The 19,199-nt window shown below is 41.9% G+C and overlaps 1 protein-coding gene across 2 annotated transcripts in view; it reads left to right on the forward strand.

The window, feature by feature from the left end:
* PAPPA (pappalysin 1) overlaps window positions 1–19,199 on the forward strand; it is a 247,697-nt gene that overhangs the window by 63,432 nt on the left and 165,066 nt on the right. For both annotated transcript variants that reach the window (XM_003911313.5, XM_021927804.2), the window contains exons 5-7: window positions 2,203–2,395; window positions 9,675–9,796; window positions 17,247–17,745. In XM_003911313.5, coding sequence (XP_003911362.2) covers window positions 2,203–2,395; window positions 9,675–9,796; window positions 17,247–17,745 — 814 coding nt within the window. The remainder of the gene's footprint in view (window positions 1–2,202; window positions 2,396–9,674; window positions 9,797–17,246; window positions 17,746–19,199) is intronic.

Genomic DNA, 19,199 nt, shown 5'->3' on the forward strand with positions numbered 1-19,199 from the left:
TTAGTACCCCACATCCCTGCACCTTGGCTGTGTTTTGAAATGAGCAATCGTGTTATCATCACTGTCTTCACTTCACAGATGGGGTAACTGAGGCACTGGGGGCAGAAAATCACTTGTCCATTTGACTCCAGATTCTATGTGCACTAATCTAGTCGCATGGCCATACTTCTTCCCTTAGCCATCATGCCCTTTTCCTGTATCTAACCTATTCGGTGGCTTTTCCAAAGCTTTCGAGATGAAGTCAAAAGTTCATGGCAACAAAGAAAAAAGTGTCCAATTATCTGGCCCTTTTTGGACTGAGGACTCTTTCCTTGCAATAGGGAGCCGTAGAATGTTTGGTATTCAGGAGTTACATGGTGGGATCTGGGTTTGAGAGAGATTTACTCGTTTATTCACTATACTGTGTTTCTTAAGAGACACTGGGCTCTTCTGCTTCTCCTAATGTGTTAAAGACTTACCTGGGGTGCTGGAAAGGAGATTGGAAAAATTACTAAGGGGATTTAAGGCAACTTCTGTATAGAACCTCCTTTACACCTCTGCCCCTTCCCTAAGCTGGATTCTCAAAGCCATGTCTAACTGTCCAGCACCTGCCCAAACGTATTTAATGTTTGTTTGATAAGAAGAAACCAGTATATGCTGCAGGATTCCCAGTAGCAGATTTATTTTAAGATTGCAAGAGCCTTGTGCTCCTCTGTCTGGGGCCTAGCTGTGGGCTCCCTGACCAGGTGGACACCTCTGGGAAGTGGTGTTTTTGGAAATTAAGCCAAAACAGTGCCTTGTCCTGCCCCTGGGGCAGTTGAATGAAACTGCTGGAGGGAGAAATGGGAAGCAAGCGTTCTCCCTCAGGGCCAGGTCTTAGGTCATACCCTGGAAAAGAGATTAGGATCAAAGGTCGCTAGATCCAAAGACACCTGAGAGATTGTGTTCCAAGCTCCCTTAGCCTCAGACTCAACTCCCATTTATCAACCACCTGCAGGATTTTATATCCATACAATGTCTCATTTATGCTTGAAAAGAAGTTCTCATATTGATCAGAAGCACGGCCTTGAAGTCAGGACTGCCTGGGTTCAAATCCCAGATGTATCCCTAGCTTTGTGATTTTAAAATAGTTGTTTACCCTCTGTCAGCTTTAATATCCTTTTGTGTACAATAAGGAAAATAGTAATGCATACTCCAAAACTCGAGAGAAAGGAAGAGGTTTACCGTGTCTAAAGCACAGTGGACCAATGGCAGCATTGAGTGGGAGATGTTACTACTCATATTTTCAGCATGCACACTACCTGGCTTGTTCCCAGGTCTGCCTTACTCCCTGGCCTGTGCTCTCTGCCTAGGGCACCATGCCTCTGTAGTCGTGCAGCACTTTCTCCTGCAGCCCCTCTCCTTTCTTTTCCAATCTTAGCCATGCAATCTGATCAACCTCAACTATCTCCTCTAGAAGACTTCCTGGTCACCTGCCTGTCCCTGCCCCCACCCATGCTGTCTTCCTCCCTTATCACTGATCGACATCACGGACTTTAGCAGCCTTGTAACAACCTTGACTCATACATTGGACTGGTCTTGACCTCATAACTAGACTGGTACCTCTTCATGGGCAGGAACTTTTAAAGTTTCATCTTTCCATGCCCTTGGGCACAGAGCGGAAATGTAGTAGACACTCAGAAGATTTGTTTGAAGGGCAATATCACCACATCAGTTAACAGTGAAATTAATAAATGAGTAGATGAAAGAATGTGAAGGAATGAGTTGGAACCAGAGTGCATCAATGAATGAATGAATGAGTGAGTGCATAAACAAGTGAATGAATGAATGAATGAGACGTATTGAGTGGGGGTTGAGGGAGGGAGGAAGTAATGGAATTGTTGACTTAGTACCCGGTGGATCTGGGGGCCGTGGGAAATAGCTCGTCTTGCCTGTGTCCTTTGCCATGACCTCCGGGCTGCTCTCTTCCCAGTCTCAGCCATAGTTTTTCAGTTCCATCCACTCTTCCCTCCCTCCTGTTTCCTCTCACCTGTCTCCAGAAGTGATGACTACACTAATTTGTTCACAGGTCATTAACTCTTGAGCGCTGGAAGAGGCCAGCCCTGAGTTGGCAAGGAACGACTTGGGTGCTGGCTCTCGGGCCGCCAGGAGCCGTCATAACTCTCTCGTATGCCTGCCTGCCCTTGCAGCATGATGCTTATCTCTCCCTCTGCCTGCTTGCAGATGACGACTGTACGGACTCCTTCACGCCCAATCAAGTCGCCAGAATGCACTGTTACCTGGACCTGGTCTACCAGAGTTGGCAACCCTCCAGGAAACCGGCGCCTGTTGCCCTCGCTCCCCAAGTTGTGGGCCACACAACGGACTCTGTGACACTGGAGTGGTTCCCACCTATAGATGGCCATTTCTTTGAAAGGTGAGTGTGCCCTGTGTAATGTTGATCCCTTTCTCTCTCTCCTGCCAAGAAGAGGGAAACTTGGAAGGGAAGCTGAGTTGGAGAGGGATTTTTACTGCATTTCTTGTTCTTGTTCAAAAGGTATCTCCACCACCTAGCATGCTTTAAATTTGGGATCAGGGAATAAATAAATGGTTGTTAATACAAACGAATAAATAATAATAAATATTTTTAAGTGAATGGGTACTTAGATTCACTTTGTTATTAGAAACTTGGAACCCTCTTTTGCTACAGACCTCCTTTGGGATGGAGGTACTAGTCTTGTCTCCATGAGCTCAGGAGTTGTGATTGCCTAGGCAAAAACGTTTATATTATATTATATTATATTTCAATTAGATTATATCATATATATACTTATATATGGATATATATGTGTGTGTATCACGTTTGTATATAAGTGCATATTTACATAAAAGAATACATATACAAGGCCGGGCACGGTGGCTTGCACTTTGGGAAGCCAACGCAGGCAGATCACGAGGTCAGGAGTTGGAGACTAGTCTGACCAACATGGTGAAACCCCGTCTCTACTAAAACACAAAAAGTAGCCAGGCATGGTGGGGGGCGCCTGTAATCCCAGCTACTCAGGAGGCTAAGGCAGGAGAATCGCTTGAACCCAGGAGGCGGAGGTTGCAGTGAGCCGAGATGGTACCACCACACCCCAGCCTGGGTGACAGAGTGAGACTCCGTCTCAAAAAAAAAAAAAAAAAAAAGAAAAGAAAAAAGAATACATATACATATATAACATATAAACACAATTTTCGACTGTGCCAAATTTTTTTTTATTATTTTGTAGAACTAAAGGTAGCATTTTTATAAGACCAGGGAATGATAAACTAAGGCACAAGATACCTCTGTTCTGCTGCCCTGACTGTTCTTTAACCACATGGCCTTGAGAAGGTCACTTTCTCTCTCTAAGCCTAATTCTCCCTTCCCTGAAAACTGGGTCTAATGATACTACAGTGGCTTGAAGGTGGAGACCTGAATCAAATGGTCTCTTGTGATACTTTCCCCCATATAGACTCCTTGAGGAGCTCAAGCTCTAAGGGGACCAGATTTAAAAGGGTCATGAAAATAGACCAAGGTATTTGCATCTATTTTGGAATTTTGCCATAATTCAGGGAAGATTAGTATATTACCCCTACGCCCAGCCCTTCTTTGGAATGCTTCATCTACTAATGGTGATATATTAATGATGGCAAAAATAATAACCATGCTAACAATTAGTTAATATTACTTTATTGTAGTTGCTGGGATCTATCAAGTGCTTACTATGTGAGGGATTCTCTACCAAATGCTTTACATACAGAATCTTATGTAATCTTTCTGGTAACCTTGTACAAAACGAATCATCTTCCTCATTTGCTAGATAAAAAGAGAACTGGAGCTGAAAGAGGCTGAAAGGTGACCAGAGAGCCATAGAAAGTGGTAGGGACTGGGCTTCAGCTCCTGTTTTGTATTGTGTTATCTCAGACTCCTATGTGCTTTCATTAAGTGGTTTCAAAACTAGAATTGGAGAAAAGGCATTACACTGCCCCCCGCAAGAAAAAATAAATAAAAGCCACAAAAAGAAGCAAGAAATTCTCATTTACAAGTGTATTTGTCTGCATTTGTGTGTATGTCAAAGATATATTAGGCAAAGGACCTAAATAGACACTTCAAGACACACAAATGGCCAACAGCTATGTGGAAGAAATGCTCAACCTCACTAGTCATCAGGAAGAGGCAAATTAAAACCACAAAAAGATATCACCACACCCCTGTTAGAATGGCTATTACCAAAAAGATGAAAGATAACAAGTGTTAGCCAGGGTATGGAGAAAAGGGACCACCTGAGCACTGGCAGTGGGAATGTAGGTTAATATAGCCATCACGGAAAAGAGTATGGGGGTTCCTCAGAACATTCAAAATAGAACTGCCATATAATCCAGAAATCTCAATTCTCTGTATATATTTAAAGAAATTGAAATTAGTATGCCAAAGAGATTGCTACACTCCCATGTTCACTGTACATTATTCACAATAGCTAAAATACAGTCAACCTAGGAGTCCATCATCAGATGAACAGGTAAAGAAAATGTGGTACACAGATGGTCTCCAATTTATGATAATTTGACTTCCACTTTTTTATCTTCACAGTGATTAAAAAGCAATATGCATTCAGCATTTCTTTGAGTATTAAGATGGTATAAACCTATTTTAAGTTGAAAATATCTAAGTCAAAAGTGCATTTTCAATTTACCGTATTTTCAACTTAAAATAGGTTTATTGAGTGAGTCCTAACCCCATTGTAAGTCAAGGAGCATCTGTATATACACAATGGAATACTACTATTCAGCCTTAAAAGGGGGAAAGTTCTGTCATTTTCAACAAAATGAATGAACCTGGAAGACATTATGCTAAGTGAAATAAGACAGGCACAGAAAGACAAATAACTGCATGATCTCACATATATGTGGAATCTAAAAAAATTGAATTCATAGAGGTAGAAAGTAGAATGATGACCACCAGAGGCAGGTGGGGTGAGTGGGGAAAGGGACGATGTTGATCAAAGGGCATAAAGTTTCAGGTAGATGGGAGGAATAAGCTTTAGTGATCTGTTGCACAGAATCGTGACTCTAATAAATGATAATGCATTGTATATTTCAAATTTGTGAGAAGAATAGATTTCAAATGTTTTTGCCAAAAAAAAATAAGTGTGAGAGATGATGGATTTGTTAATTTGCCCAATTTATTCACTCCACATTGTAAACAAATATCAAAACATCACACTGTACTCCATAAATATATACACAATCATATGTCAATTAAAATAAAATTTAAAAATTTTTGAAACATATTTGATCCCAGTACCACATAAAATGTGGGCACTAATTTTTCATCACATTACCATCAGTACCTGAGTCTAGAACCTTCTTTGGCAGCTGGCAAATGTGATCATCAGGGCAGGAAATGCACTTCCTACGCTCTCTGTAGAAATTCCCCTTCCCCTGCCCCAGCCATCCTCACTGGGAGCGCAGAGCTGGGTTTGGGAAACCTTGTGTGACACTTCAGAGCTTTCCAGCAGCCCATAGACTTATTTATTTTTTCTGTGGTGATGAGAAGTATCAGACTTTTGGTCAAGCCTTGGCCTCCATTCCACTTAAAAATGGAAGTTTTGTAAATGAAGCTTCCTGTGTATGTATTTAATTTATATTTCATAAAGCAGTTATTGTCCATTAAATAAATACCACCTGATTGTTGGAAACCTATTGGAGGGTTAATTGTTGTGTAATGAGATATGTCTCTATTACACAGTGTCCTCAGCTTCAATCAATATGTTTTTAATAACCTATAGTCAGTTGGTTCTTGAGGCTCATACAATCGCTATTCTGTTCAGTTTAAGATTTCATAACATAGTTATCATACGTTAAATTAAAACTGACATTTCCAAAACATATCTAATTAGAGTTAGCAGCTACATTGACCATAGTCTATGGCTAAAAGAAGTCAGTCCACAAGTTCAATAAATTGTTGTAAAGAAATGGAACTGTCTTTAATGTATATCACTCTCCCACACAGATGGAATTTATACTCATGCAAGTTGCCTTAGTAGAAAGTGTACAAGCTTTAATGTCAGGTCATCCATTTCCCATCCTCAGCTTTATCATTCCCAGTCAATGGGACCTTGAGCAAAGCCATCTCACCTCTGATCCTCTGGGTCTTCTTCCATCAAAATGTGCTAATCATGCCCACGTCACCTAGCTTTTGTGAAGAATTCAGCAAGATAACTGTGAAATGCCAAGCGCACACACTCTATGTTCAAGAAATATCAGCTCCCATTTTGTGCAACATTTTCCAGAGCTGTTTAGCTACTTGAAAATTCCCTTTCTCTGCAAAGCCTCTGGTGTTTTCCACTACATCCATCAATGCCAACCTCTCGCCCCTGGCCATCCTCATGTCCTCCTGCTGTTCTCACATCTGTGGTCTAAGAGAATACAAGGGTTTCCCTTAAAAAAACATATTCAGATCCTCCCACAGCCTGTGTCCTCACACATGGGCAACTGAATAAATAATTCAAGGCCACCCCTGGTTTTCCTAACTCCTTTATTTTTATCTGTCTTGCAAACACGTGTTGACTGGGTGGTTTCAGTTATCTGACAATTGGCCATGGTGTATTGGAAATAGTACTGGACTGAAAACCAAGAAACCTGGGTCTGAAGTCTTTGTGACCTCATCCATTCCCTCTGCCTTTGGTCTCAGTTTTCTGATCCGTAAGTCAAAGAAGTTCTGGCCTTTCTCAACCAAGGTTCCTCTTCTAAATTTTAAGACGTGGAAAATGATTTAAGTAACTATTTCCTCATTTCTCCCAAAGATGGTACATAATAAGTACTATTTTAGTTTCATAGGAGGACAAGTTAATTCATTATATATAATGGATGCCTTGAAGAAACACTATCCAATAAGATTTGCTGCAATCATGGAAATATTCTATATCAGCACTAAGATTACAGCCATTAGCCAACTGGGGCTTGAAATGTTACGGTGTGACTGAAGAATCAAATGTCAAAATGTATTTATTTTTAATTAAATTAAATTTAAATAGCCACATAAGGCTAATAGCTGCCATAGTGGAAAGCACATACTTAGAACTTTAAGCTTTGATTTTCATGAAACCCAAGTAAGAAAGATGAGCTCTCCCAGTTTTGGTATCCTGCATGTCTATGATTTCATTGTGCATGTTTGTATATGTTTATGTGTAAATATAGGCACCCATGAAGACAAAATGAATGCGAAAGTTAGGAAACACATACAATTCATAGATGTGTAGGACAGGACATCATACATATGCTTCAGCTGGATGATGATTTGTGCACTCATCAAAGTATTTATTGGGAGCCTGGGACATATCAAGAATTCACTGAAACTCAGGTGGCTTTATGTGTATCGCCCACAATAAAACATCTAAGGGATATAGAAAGAATGAATGAATGACCATCAAGGTCAGCATGGTTCCTGAATTCATCCCAGAACATTTGTAATCCCAGTGTCAATCTAAAGCCAGTCATGTGACTCAGAGCCACTAAGCGTGGATTGTGGTCATCCTAAGGGAACTCTGCCTTCATTAGCAGTGCTGAGGAAGTCTCTCTCTCCACTCCTACTTTTCTGCATATGAGTATATTTGTATAATTGTTATTATTGCTACTCCAAGAGTAACTCATGTATTTAAAATATTGAGAAAATTTAGAAAACCAGAAAGAGTAATAATAGGGGGTGGGATCCATCATCCTATATTCCATTTCCCAGAAATTGCTGCTGATAATATTTTGTTTCATAAGGTTATTTGAACATTGAGATACTGCTGTAGATTTAGCTTTGGATGTGACTTTTTCATTTAATATTATAGCTTACACATTTTCCATGAAGTTGCACAATCTTTATAAATATTTCTGCAATAACTGCTTGCCATTCCATTAAGCATATTAACCATGGACTATTTAATGATTATCTTATCATTGAATATTAATATTAGTGTGCTTGCAAAATTTCCACCTACATATGGGTTCATACTTACAATGATAAGGCTGAGAACGCAAAACCTACAATTTGAAGGTCTGCACTAGGTTAGCCATGAGTATTAGCACATGCCTAAGTGACTGGTATCCATCCATCCATCCATCTATCCATCCATCCATCCATGCATCCATTTAACTGCTTATACTGACCAACATTATAAAATAAGTTGTGTGCTGTCCCGTGTGAGATAAAAAGATAGTTATTAGCTATTGACTTTGTCCTCAAGGACCTCACAATCTTTTGGGGGAAACTCTCTTGCATGTCGAAAAAAATGTCTTCACAGAGGAAATGATGTCCAAGGTGAACTCGAAGGAGGAGAAACATCAGCCAAGTGAAAAAAGTCTGCAGAGGGGATTTGGGTAACATGACACAACATGATAGGTAGGCACAGCTTATCGTGGAGAGAAACAAAGCTAGAGTGAAGCAGAGGATAGTATGAAAGAGGATTGAATGCCACATCACAGGGCATTAGGGGATAAAATCACAGAAAGAGGTAAGCAGGGGCATGACCTGTTCATCTTGAGGTTTGGGGATGATCTCCTGTCAGCTGTGCGGAGGAGGAACAGGGAGAAACCACACACTGTGATGCTTACAAGCACAAGGTTCCTGATTGTGTGAGCCCAGAGGCATAGTGAATGTCTCTGTGAGGGGAAAGCCATAAGGCTTCAGACTTGGCTTCTTCCTTGCATCCTTTCAGGTAGCCAAAGCACAGACGTTCTTCCAGGAACTATGACAGAGTTATCATCAGGACCATTGCACTTTGAGAAATAACGGGTTGTGCTGGGACATTTCTCAACATCTTCCCGAGATTTCATTTCCAGTCCCTCTGCAGAGGTCACTCAGATTTGCTGTTTTTTGTTCACAACAAGACAGGAGAAGAGGACTCATTCCTCTCCCTTCTCCACAACTGCCTCATAAACAGATGCCAAATCTGGAAAACGAGTAGAATCCCAGAGACTGCTATGGCCAAAGGAAGATTGAATCCAGATACACAAGACACAAGTTGGTAGGGGAAGCCATCGTAATATTCCACTTCTGGGACTGGTCCCATTGAGGGATTGGCTAGCCCCTTGGAAAGCTGCTAAAATGAATTAGATGGCATGGTAGAGAAACTGCTTTTGACTGTAAAATCGAGGAGTGACTCATCCATCCACAGAATGTCAAGGCTGGAAGGTTCTTTAGCCATCGTTTAATCCAGCCCTCTTATTTTCAGATGAAGGAACCGTGCCCTCTTCGTATTTAATGCGTAAAACACAGGATGGTGTCTGGCACATAATAGGTACCTGATAAATATTGTAAAAGGAGTAAACTTTGAGAATGAAATGGAGCAAAAGGTTTTCTCATAACTACATTGCAAATCCTCAGTGGAACTTTACATGCCTGATAAAATTGAAATTACCGCAGGTAGTGAGTCTTCAGCCTGTTGACTTTGTGCTGCTAAAAATCAGAGAAATGTATACATCATCAGAACAGAGGCCACTTAGGCCCAAACGAGGTTCTTGCTGGGCAATGGGGAGGCATTTCACTTATGGTTATTTCTAGAAACCTTGGCATATGTAGGGAGGAAAGGGGGAAACACAGATTTTCTGTGTCCTCTGCCCCATTGACTCTGGCCTAGTCCCATCAGTTGCTCATTCAACTGTTCCTAAGTCGGTGCATTTTCCCTCTTTCCTTGGCCTCCTAGAGAATTGGGATCAGCATGTGATCTTTGCCTGGAAGGGAGAATCCTGGTACAGTATGCTTTCAACGCCTCCTCCCCAATGCCCTGCAGCCCATCAGGACACTGGAGCCCTCGTGAAGCAGAAGGTAAGTCAGCCTTCTGGAAGCTCACTGACAAGTGGAGTGTGCAAAGAACAGGTCTTTCAATGTATCTGGAGTAGTATGATTTTTATGGGTCTTTCTCATGTATCATTTCATTTGATTAACATCATCCTGCAAGGTTAGTAGTCAAGCGCTCATCCATTTGACAAACACTTTTTGAGCACCTGCACCATCCTAACATGTTCTCATATTACAAATGAGGAAACAAAGACACTAAGATATTAAAGAGGCGCCCAAGGCCACACACCTGATACAAGCACAGTGTCTTGGGGGTATTTATATATCCTTCAGTCCCCAACTGCTTGTAGTTAGTTACAAACAAGGTCACTTTAGAGTCAATACAAATATTTTGGGGCTTCAAGGCATCAGTGGTCTTTGATTCTTCTTCTGTTATTTCTTAGACTATACAGAGCACTTTCACATGCATTGCAACTATTCCTTTAATTTCTTCTATGTACCCTCTTTTTGAGATCTATTTACCTGTAAGACACTTAATGGAAGTGCCTTATGATTGCCACTGTTATGGGTTCCACCCACTATCAGACTTTTCCCTGCTCAGGAGTGTCTCACCAGCTTCCCAAGGAACCAATGATCTCTGTGCTTTCTTACATCATTACTGAAATTAAGAGAAGAATACCTTTTGCCAAACGCTTGTTGTCACTTGGCCTCAGAACCAGGCTGGCAGAGGCTCCATATTTTCCTCTTATTGTTTCATCTCCCCATCACTGGTCCTCTGGGTTGTGCACATAGACCCTGCCTCCACCCAGTCCCTCTTGCTCCTCTGCAGGTCAGCTCATGCCAGCAGTCACTGAGCGAGCACACTATTACACCAGTGCATCAGAGGGAGCGGAATCAGTCTTCTCACTGAACACCAGTGAGAACTCCTCCGCTATCCTCTATATTTTTAGAAAGAAGGTTGAAAAGAAAAAGCCAGAGATAGAATAAAGCAAGGGGGAAGGATCAGAGAGGAAAGTGAAGTTGAAAAACGACGGCACCGCACTTTATTTTTTAAAGTAGCTTAAAATAAAAATGAGAGTCAAACTTGGGAAGTCTAAACAAATCCATCTGGAATGTAAAGCAAGAGGGATGTCTGGGAAAAGCCCTCCGTTCAGCCTCACAGAATCACAGGCTGTCAGACCTGAGAGGGATGCCTGGGGTCATCAGGCCCGGGCTCCCCCCAAGTGCAGGAATCCCCTCTATGTGCATCCTCACTGAGGTTCCCTGGCACCTGTTCAAGCTCCAGTTTTTTAGAAAGTTCTTGAAATCTGCAATTGTAATTTTTCCACCCAAACTGAACCCACTTTGGGTTGTCACAAAGAATGTGTCTCTGCCACCTGACAACATTTTGCATACTTGCATCTAGTGAACCCGTCTCACTAGTGACCAACACAGGCACTATATGCTGGGCACTGTCTTGGGCACATGGGCAAGGCAATGTTGAGTGTCTGCTAGGGAATTCAGATAAGTAAATGGCCAATTGCCATTCAATGTGAACAGGCTTATGGTAATAGAAGTACCAAGTGGTGCTGGGGGCCCATAAGAAGAGGACTTCATTCTGAACTGGAGACTCAGTCTTCCCAAGAAATATCACAACATTGTTAACAAGGTGCATCTGAGAATGTGAAAAAGTTTGGTATGTTCACAGAGTGGCTGTTTTCTAAATCTAGTTCAGAGGCTTATGGGGTTCCTGGAAACTTTTATAGGGTGTCCTCAAAGTCAAAAGTATTTTCATAAAATTACGTATGACATCATTTGCTTTTTCCACTCTCATTCACTCCTGAGAGTCCAATGGAGCTATCTGATAGACACATGACATGTGATGTCATTTGTGCTCTGATAGCTAATGGAACACACTCTTACGTATTCTTGAATTTTCAAATTTCTTGGTTTTAGTTTACAATATGGAAACTACTAATAGATATAACCTGCATAAGCAAAAGTTCAGTAAGGCTGTAAGAGTTTAAATAGGTTCAGAACATGTAAAACAAGGTGGAGGTGGCAGAGGTAAGACTCTAGGTGAGATGGATAATGGCCAGGTGAGGAAGGGTTTGGATTCACACCGAGGGCAATGAGAAAACCACGTGCCTTAGGGCATGATATATGGTATGACTTGGGTGTCGTAAAGATTGTTCAGGCTGCTGTGTGAAGAAGAGATCAAGAGAATTTGGTTGCTGGAGGAAGGGAAGCAGCAAGGTGGTTGTTGCCAAAATCCAGCTGAGGAATGATGGTGGGCTGGTGAGGTCGGTGGTTGTGAGAATGGAGAGAAGTTTATGGGGTTGAGAGGTACTTGGAAGGTAGAATTAGCAAGATTCTCCCCTGAGATGTCTCTGGCTAAAATTATCTTGCTTTGTTCTACCACTTGTTTGAGTAAAATTATTTCCAGACATCTCCCCACACCTACATCCAACGCGACTATTAGTTGGTGAAGTTTGCTCCTAGTTTGTTCCTGACCTTCCTAAGCATAATATGCAGAATGGAGTTCAACTGGAGGCACTGAGGTCTCTGGTTCCCTGAGCCAATTCGGAGCTCCAAGGAAACCCAGCAGACCTGGGTTTTCCTCCTATGTAAATTTAGTACATGTGGGCCAGGAAAAGACACTGTTCTTTTTTTAGAGCATCCTATTACAGTCTCTGTGATCCTTTTGGCTCAGACCCTTTTAATATCCTTGAAGAAATAAACTTTTCCATGAGCCAAACTCTGCAATTTATTCCTCAACTCATTCTCATCCTATTTATCTTTGCATGTTTAAGTTTTTGGACTTCCCAAACTAACTTAAAACACCCAAATTCATGAGCAATGCCAGACATATCTGTAGGATTGGGGAAAAAACATGGGGAGTGCAGGGGAGAGAAAGGAGGAGGATTGGATCATGGTCTCAGACCTACTATTGATGTACTCTGTGCCCTTGAGTGAGTCACATAGCTTCTCTGAAAATGGCATTGTATCCGCAGAATGAAAAGTTGAACAGTAATGTGTCCCTTCCAGCTCTAATATTCCATGGAGCTGTAACTTCTTTTCATATAATCCCATATTAACTAGCAGAAGACTCTTCATTTGACAAATCTTTATTGGAAATCTACTGCATTTCATTAACTTCATTTCAAAGAAGGTAAATACAGTCATAGAACTGTTTGCCTTTGTTCATAGACAGTGGTTGTGCTCCTACCTCTTGAGTAAAAACTGTATTTCATACATAAATATTTTTGAGATATTTGATGCCATGTTATATCTGTAGCCTATAAATTAGATAAATATAAATTTCTTGATCTGACTGACTCAAATCCCAGTTAAGATCACTTATGCAAGTATAAAATAGATTCCAAGTGTTGGGTTTTCCATGAGAGATTAGCACATGGCACTAACTGTTTTCATTTTTTCTCATTTGTGTGTTTTCTCTATTTTTCTGCCCAGAATATTTCAGGTGTTCTTAACTATTCACCTGGAAAAAAGCTTGGCAGCAAGTTTTTATAACTATATTTGTGTCAACAGCTGCAGTGTGTATATACATAGATATATAATGGGTGCCTGTATGGTGTTTCACAAATGTAAATGTAGATCAGCATGAGTGTGTATAAATATATATGTCTATACACATATATGACCTTATTTTTAGTGGACAACTTATATAAATATGTAATTTTTCATTTAATCACCATATATACAAAAGAATATCTATTAATAATGAAGTAACAGGGCTTCTGCGCTTATTTCTCTTTTCTTCTTTATTCTTTTCTTCACTTCCACACTTCCTCCTCCCCTTTCCTTATCTCCTTCCTTCCCTTCTCTCTTTGCTTCTTTTCTTCAGCTCCTGTCCTTACCTTGCAACTACATGTCCAATCAATCTACCAGCTGTGTTCATTTTTCCTCCTTTGGAATTCTGACTTGCCATCTCCTTGCATGCTTTTTTGCAGTTCATGTATTGTCTGCATTAGTCCAGTACTCTCCTAACTGGTCTCACAAGACTAAAAGCTCCCTGAGAACAGAGATCATGTTGGCAAACTTATTCTCTTGGAGCCTAGCCTACCTCTGGACACACACCTGGCACTGAATAGTTACTTTTTGAATAAATGGAATGAATGGGTGGATGGATGGATGGCTTACTTTCTTTTTTTTTTTCTTTTTTTTTTTCTTTTTTTTTTGAGATGGAGTTTCACTCTTGTTGCCCAGTCTGGAGTGCAGTGGTGTGATGTCAGCTCATTGCAACCTCTGCCTCACAGGTTCAAGCGATTCTCCTGCCTCAGCCTCCCAAGCAGCTGGGGTTACAGGCATGTGCCACCACACCCAGCTAATTTTGTATTTTTAATAGAGACAGGGTTTCACTATGTTGGTCAGGCTGGTCTCGAACTCCTGACCTCAAGTGATCTGCCCGCCTCGGCCTCCCAAAGTGCTGGGATTACAGGCGTGAGCCGCCACACCAGGCCAACAGTGGTTTTCCTAAAAGGCAACTCTGATGTCACTCAGTTGCTTAAAATTTCTCAGTAGCTCTTTATCTATTTCAGTATAAAGTTCAGTTTCCTTAAAGTGGTATACAAACCACTTCACAATCTTGATTCTACTTAGCTTACCAGCCTCAGCATTTGTGGCTCTACTATTGTACTCAAAACCATAGTAACCTTAACTGACACTCTCTCCCAAATGTTTTCATGCTTAGAATACCTCCTCTTACCAATATTTTCCTTGTTAATACCTCCCTACTTTCCAGGACAGAACTAATGTATTTATGAGAATCTATTAATGATCTCATCCTATTCGAGGTTTACAGCAACCCTGAGGTAGGTAACATTACAGTAGGTAACACAGTAAGAAACTCTATAACTGATATTTTAACCCAACTTTCATTCCTTCAAAGCCTGGCACACTGCCTGGACCAACAATATCATATTCTACTCCCTGCCAGGGAATTTCTGAACCATCTGAGTCTCAGTTTCCTCTTCTGTAAAATGAATTTCATAAGACCTGCGTCACAGACTTAGTGCCAGCGTAAAAAGACCTGAGGCGTGTAATGTCCTTGGCACAGTGCCTGCACATTGAGGATGGGCAACTCGTGAAGGCTGGCATTATTAATGAGGTTGCTGCTTTGGTTATGGTTACACTCAGTGCCTCTAGGGACTCTTTTTTACATCTAAGGGTTTGTCTCTAATAACCAGACAACCACAAGCTTTGCTAAGATTTCTACTCCTGTTTACTTGCTTGAGTATAATGACCAGACCCACCTTCCTGTCCTTTGGAAGCATTTGGTTCCTCTGTTGATTAACAAGAAACTAGGGAGGAAGGATGAGCCAGGCAGATTTGTCATCTTTGCTCTCCTGTGGCTTCCCACCACTGACAGTCATTTTCTCCAAGGAAGGGAGAAAGATTACTTTATCCCTTGCCAATTGCAGGAGAAAGCCCATGGAGGGGTGGAATGTTCACCTGGCACCCACCATCAGGAAGCATGCCTTAATGTTCCATGCTGTAACTTTTAACTCGATGTTAACCGGATAGAAGGTCCTTCCTTTAACAAATATGTATTGAGCATCCACTATGTGAATTCTCTATGGACCAGGCGCACTGTATTAAGCAAAAGCTGCATGGCATTGAGTGAAACAGCGCTCTTTGATAGAGACAAAATGACAACGATTTTGTCTTACAGGATTTTGATGACAATCAGATGAGTTAACTAATGACTGGGAGATGTGTTTCATATACTGTAATGTGCTGCCTTCAATGAAGTTGACTGAATGAATAAGTGATACATGTGTGTCAACGTCCCACAAAGTTAAGAGAGTCAGGAACTCAGTGGGTTGGAAAGTAGACAAGAAGAAAGGCTTCAGCTAGGTGGGGAGTCCTACTTGTGTTTTTCCCCTAAACTACAGATTGCTTTGAGCCAGCAGTTGCTGCAAATAATGAATGAAACTAGCCAAGGAGAGATAGAGGAAATCTTGTAATTAAATCCATCTTTTCTTGCTCTGATGCATTATATCTAAGAAGCCTTTGTGTATTTGCTCACCCCTCCTTCTCTTTTCCTCTTCTCTTCTCCATCTCTACTTGGTGGCTTCTCTCTTTTCTTGGCTAAGCAGAGGCAAGGAGGTTAGAGGCATTTACAGCCTTCACTGGCATAGTTTTTTCACTCCAAATAACTTTCTAGTGTTGACATTATAGTGATTCCTGTTACCCTGAAACATTACCACAAAGCATTTTTAAGCAAAGATCTTTTTTTTTTTTTCCTTATTTGCTTCAGAAATGTCCAGGGTCACCACCACCCTCCCAACAAACCACTGATGCTGAAGAAAAAAAGAATGTGCCTAGGTGGGCATGGAGACACATGCCTATATTCCAGCTACTCAGGAGGCTGAGGCAGGGGGATTCGAGCCTGCAATGAGCTACAATCAGACCATTCCACTGCAGCCTGAGCAATAGAGCAGGACTCTGTCTCTTAATTTTTTTTTAAGGTGGCTAGTTGGACAACTTGAGGTCCTTCATCTTACCATCTGGTCTGTCTCTCTCATGAGGCTCCCTTAAACAAATTAGAGCCAGTCACTACATTGAGTCCTGGTTCTTTTTCTCAGTAGTGCAAGGAAGAGCTCTCTGGGAGTCTAGATGTGATCTCAGCAGAGAAAAATTCAGAAGTCGCTGCAGGCTGAGATCAGTGGGGATGAGGCATCATCTCCCTAGGGAAAGAGAAGAAGAATCCCTCCTTCTTTCTCCCTGCTCCTCACCCAACCCTCCCCTTCCTGAGTCAGACAGAACAGAGCGCAGAGAAGCTCAGTGGTATGGAATGACTGCATGTAGAGAAGGGGAGGAGGAGAGATAAGAGGGCTCCAAGGCTGCCTTCCAGCTCTGTTGTTCATGGTTCTAGACAGTTTCCTCCCAGGTCCTCAGTCTGCAGGGTGGATGCTATTTATGCTCACATATTCTTTGCTGGTCAGGGGGTGGGGTTAGGATTTCTGTCATTCCAAGTAGGTTTTACCAATGGCAGTAACACCACAAGGATTCTAATTTATTCTAGAGTTCCCTGCATCCAATAGGGACAAGAACAAAGAATGCAGATTCCAAAATGAAACAAAACTTGGTTCCAATGCTGACCTTTACACTTCAAGTTGTATGAACCTGATCGATTCACTCTATATTTGGAGCCTTTACTTCTTTTCATCTTAGGCAGCACAGCCTCCTAAGTGGAAAATGAGGAAGGAAAGTCTGAACATTGACTCAGTAATGAGATGAAAGCAGTTTGACTGAATGTCTGGTGATTCCTCTGAAATCTGTATTGCAGGGGTGCGGATGAGATGGATGCTGTGTGTATAGCAGATTCACCAAGACACCAAGAACCTTCCTCTCCTTTTCCCCTCTGTCTAAGTTCTAGTCAGGCTGGTTTCTCCTGGGGTCCACAGGAAACTCTAAGGATCAGAATAAAGCTCTTTCTTCAAGAACTCATTCCCTCATCTCTTCTGCGTAGGTCATCCTGATGTTGAACAGCCCTGTAAGTCCAGTGTCCGCACCTGGAGCCCAAATTCAGCTGTCAACCCACACACAGTTCCTCCAGCCTGCCCTGAGCCTCAAGGCTGCTACCTCGAGCTGGAATTCCTCTACCCGTTGGTCCCTGAGTCTCTGACCATTTGGGTGACCTTTGTCTCCACTGACTGGGACTCCAGTGGAGCTGTCAATGACATCAAACTGTTGACTGTCAGTGGGAAGAACATCTCCCTGGGTCCTCAGAATGTCTTCTGTGACATCCCACTGACCATCAGGCTCCGGGACGTGGGCGAGGAGGTGTACGGCATCCAGATCTACACGCTGGACGAGCACCTAGAGATCGATGCTGCCATGTTGACCTCCACTGCAGATACCCCACTCTGTCTACAGTGTAAGCCCCTGCAGTATAAGGTGGTCCGGGACCCTCCTCTCCAGGTGGATGTGGCCTCCATCCTACATCTCAATAGGAAATTCATAGACATGTAAGTGCACTCTCTGAATAGGGAGTTTATTAAGTGGGTGGGTTGTGGAGAAACGTGAGGCAGGTCAGAGAGGCCTGGACAGGAAAGGGAAGGTTCATCACAGCCAAGACTCATTCTATGGATTGTAACCCATCATTGGGTGTAGATTTGTCTTAACATGGCAGAGTTGATATCATGGGAGGAGCAATGGGAAAGGGACCACTAGACCTGGATTTAGTGACAAATCTGATGTATGACCTTAAGCCTCATAAGCCTTTCTTAATTTTAGTCATTCCAATAGTAAATGAAGGAGGTTGGATGAGAGTAGCAGTGAGAAAATCATTTATTACTAATGAAAGTAGAAGAACTGAAGTTTGTGAATGATTTTCTTTTTATATTAAATTGAAGACAATTTATGCATTTTGATTGCTTTTTCAGTGGGTGAATCAGGGGTGAAGTTATAGTAGATTGACTGGGGGTTGGGCACAGTCCTAGATATTTGCACAAAAATTGTGCTGGAAAGTGAACATCAACTTTAACAGCGTTTGTTTTTGTCTTATTTCCTGAGGCAGAACAGTGGTTCAAACCCACTTGATCCTTAAGGCCTTTGCAGCTTTGGGTTTCCGTCACTGTTTTTGGATGCTCACTGCTCTTATGTGAAGTAGTACTTGTCTTTCATACTCACCTCTCAGCCAGGGAGGTGGCTCACACCTGTTATCCCAACACTTTGGGAAGCCGAGGCAGACGGGTCACCTGAGGTCAGGAGTTTAAGACCAGCCTGGCTAACATGGTGAAACCCTGTCTCTACTAATGATACAAAAAAATTAGCTGGGTGTGGTGATGTATGCCTGTAATCCCAGCTACTCGGGAGGCTGAGGCAGGAGGATCGCTTGAACCCAGGAGGCAGAGGTTGCAGTGAGCCGAGATCACGCCATTGCACTCCAGCCTGGGCAACAAGAGTGAAACTCCATCTCAAAAAAAAAAAAAAAAATTATTCACTTCTCAAGTCACCTCTCTATTACTTCTTCCCCAGACATCCTCAGAATTTCTGTCTTAGGAGGAAGACCATCTTATAATGAAGCCATTGGTGCTTTTCCTGTGTACTAGAAAATGGGCTAAGGTCTTTGCATCTTTTACTCATTCCATCCTCTCCACAACCACAGCCGTACTATTCTTATTTTACAAAGAAGAAAACTGGGGCTTAGAGATGTGAAGTCACTCATCCAAGATCACACAGTTAGGAAGTGGTGAAGGTAATGATTGGAATTTCGTTCTGACTTCTAAGCCAGTGCACTCAACTGGTGCTCAATTAAAGATATGATTCCAACTTCTGTTTTAATCTACAAAAAGGATAGAGTCTTCGCCATCTAATTTGGGTGTCAATGGTTTCTATAGGCCTTTTGTGGCTCTTTATTTGGTTCTAAAATAATGTAAGACAATCTCCGCTCTGTGTACTTGAAAATATTCACTAAGCC

Source organism: Papio anubis, chromosome 13 (assembly GCF_008728515.1).
Source record: "Papio anubis isolate 15944 chromosome 13, Panubis1.0, whole genome shotgun sequence".
In the NCBI taxonomy this organism is placed as follows: Eukaryota; Metazoa; Chordata; class Mammalia; order Primates; family Cercopithecidae; genus Papio; species Papio anubis.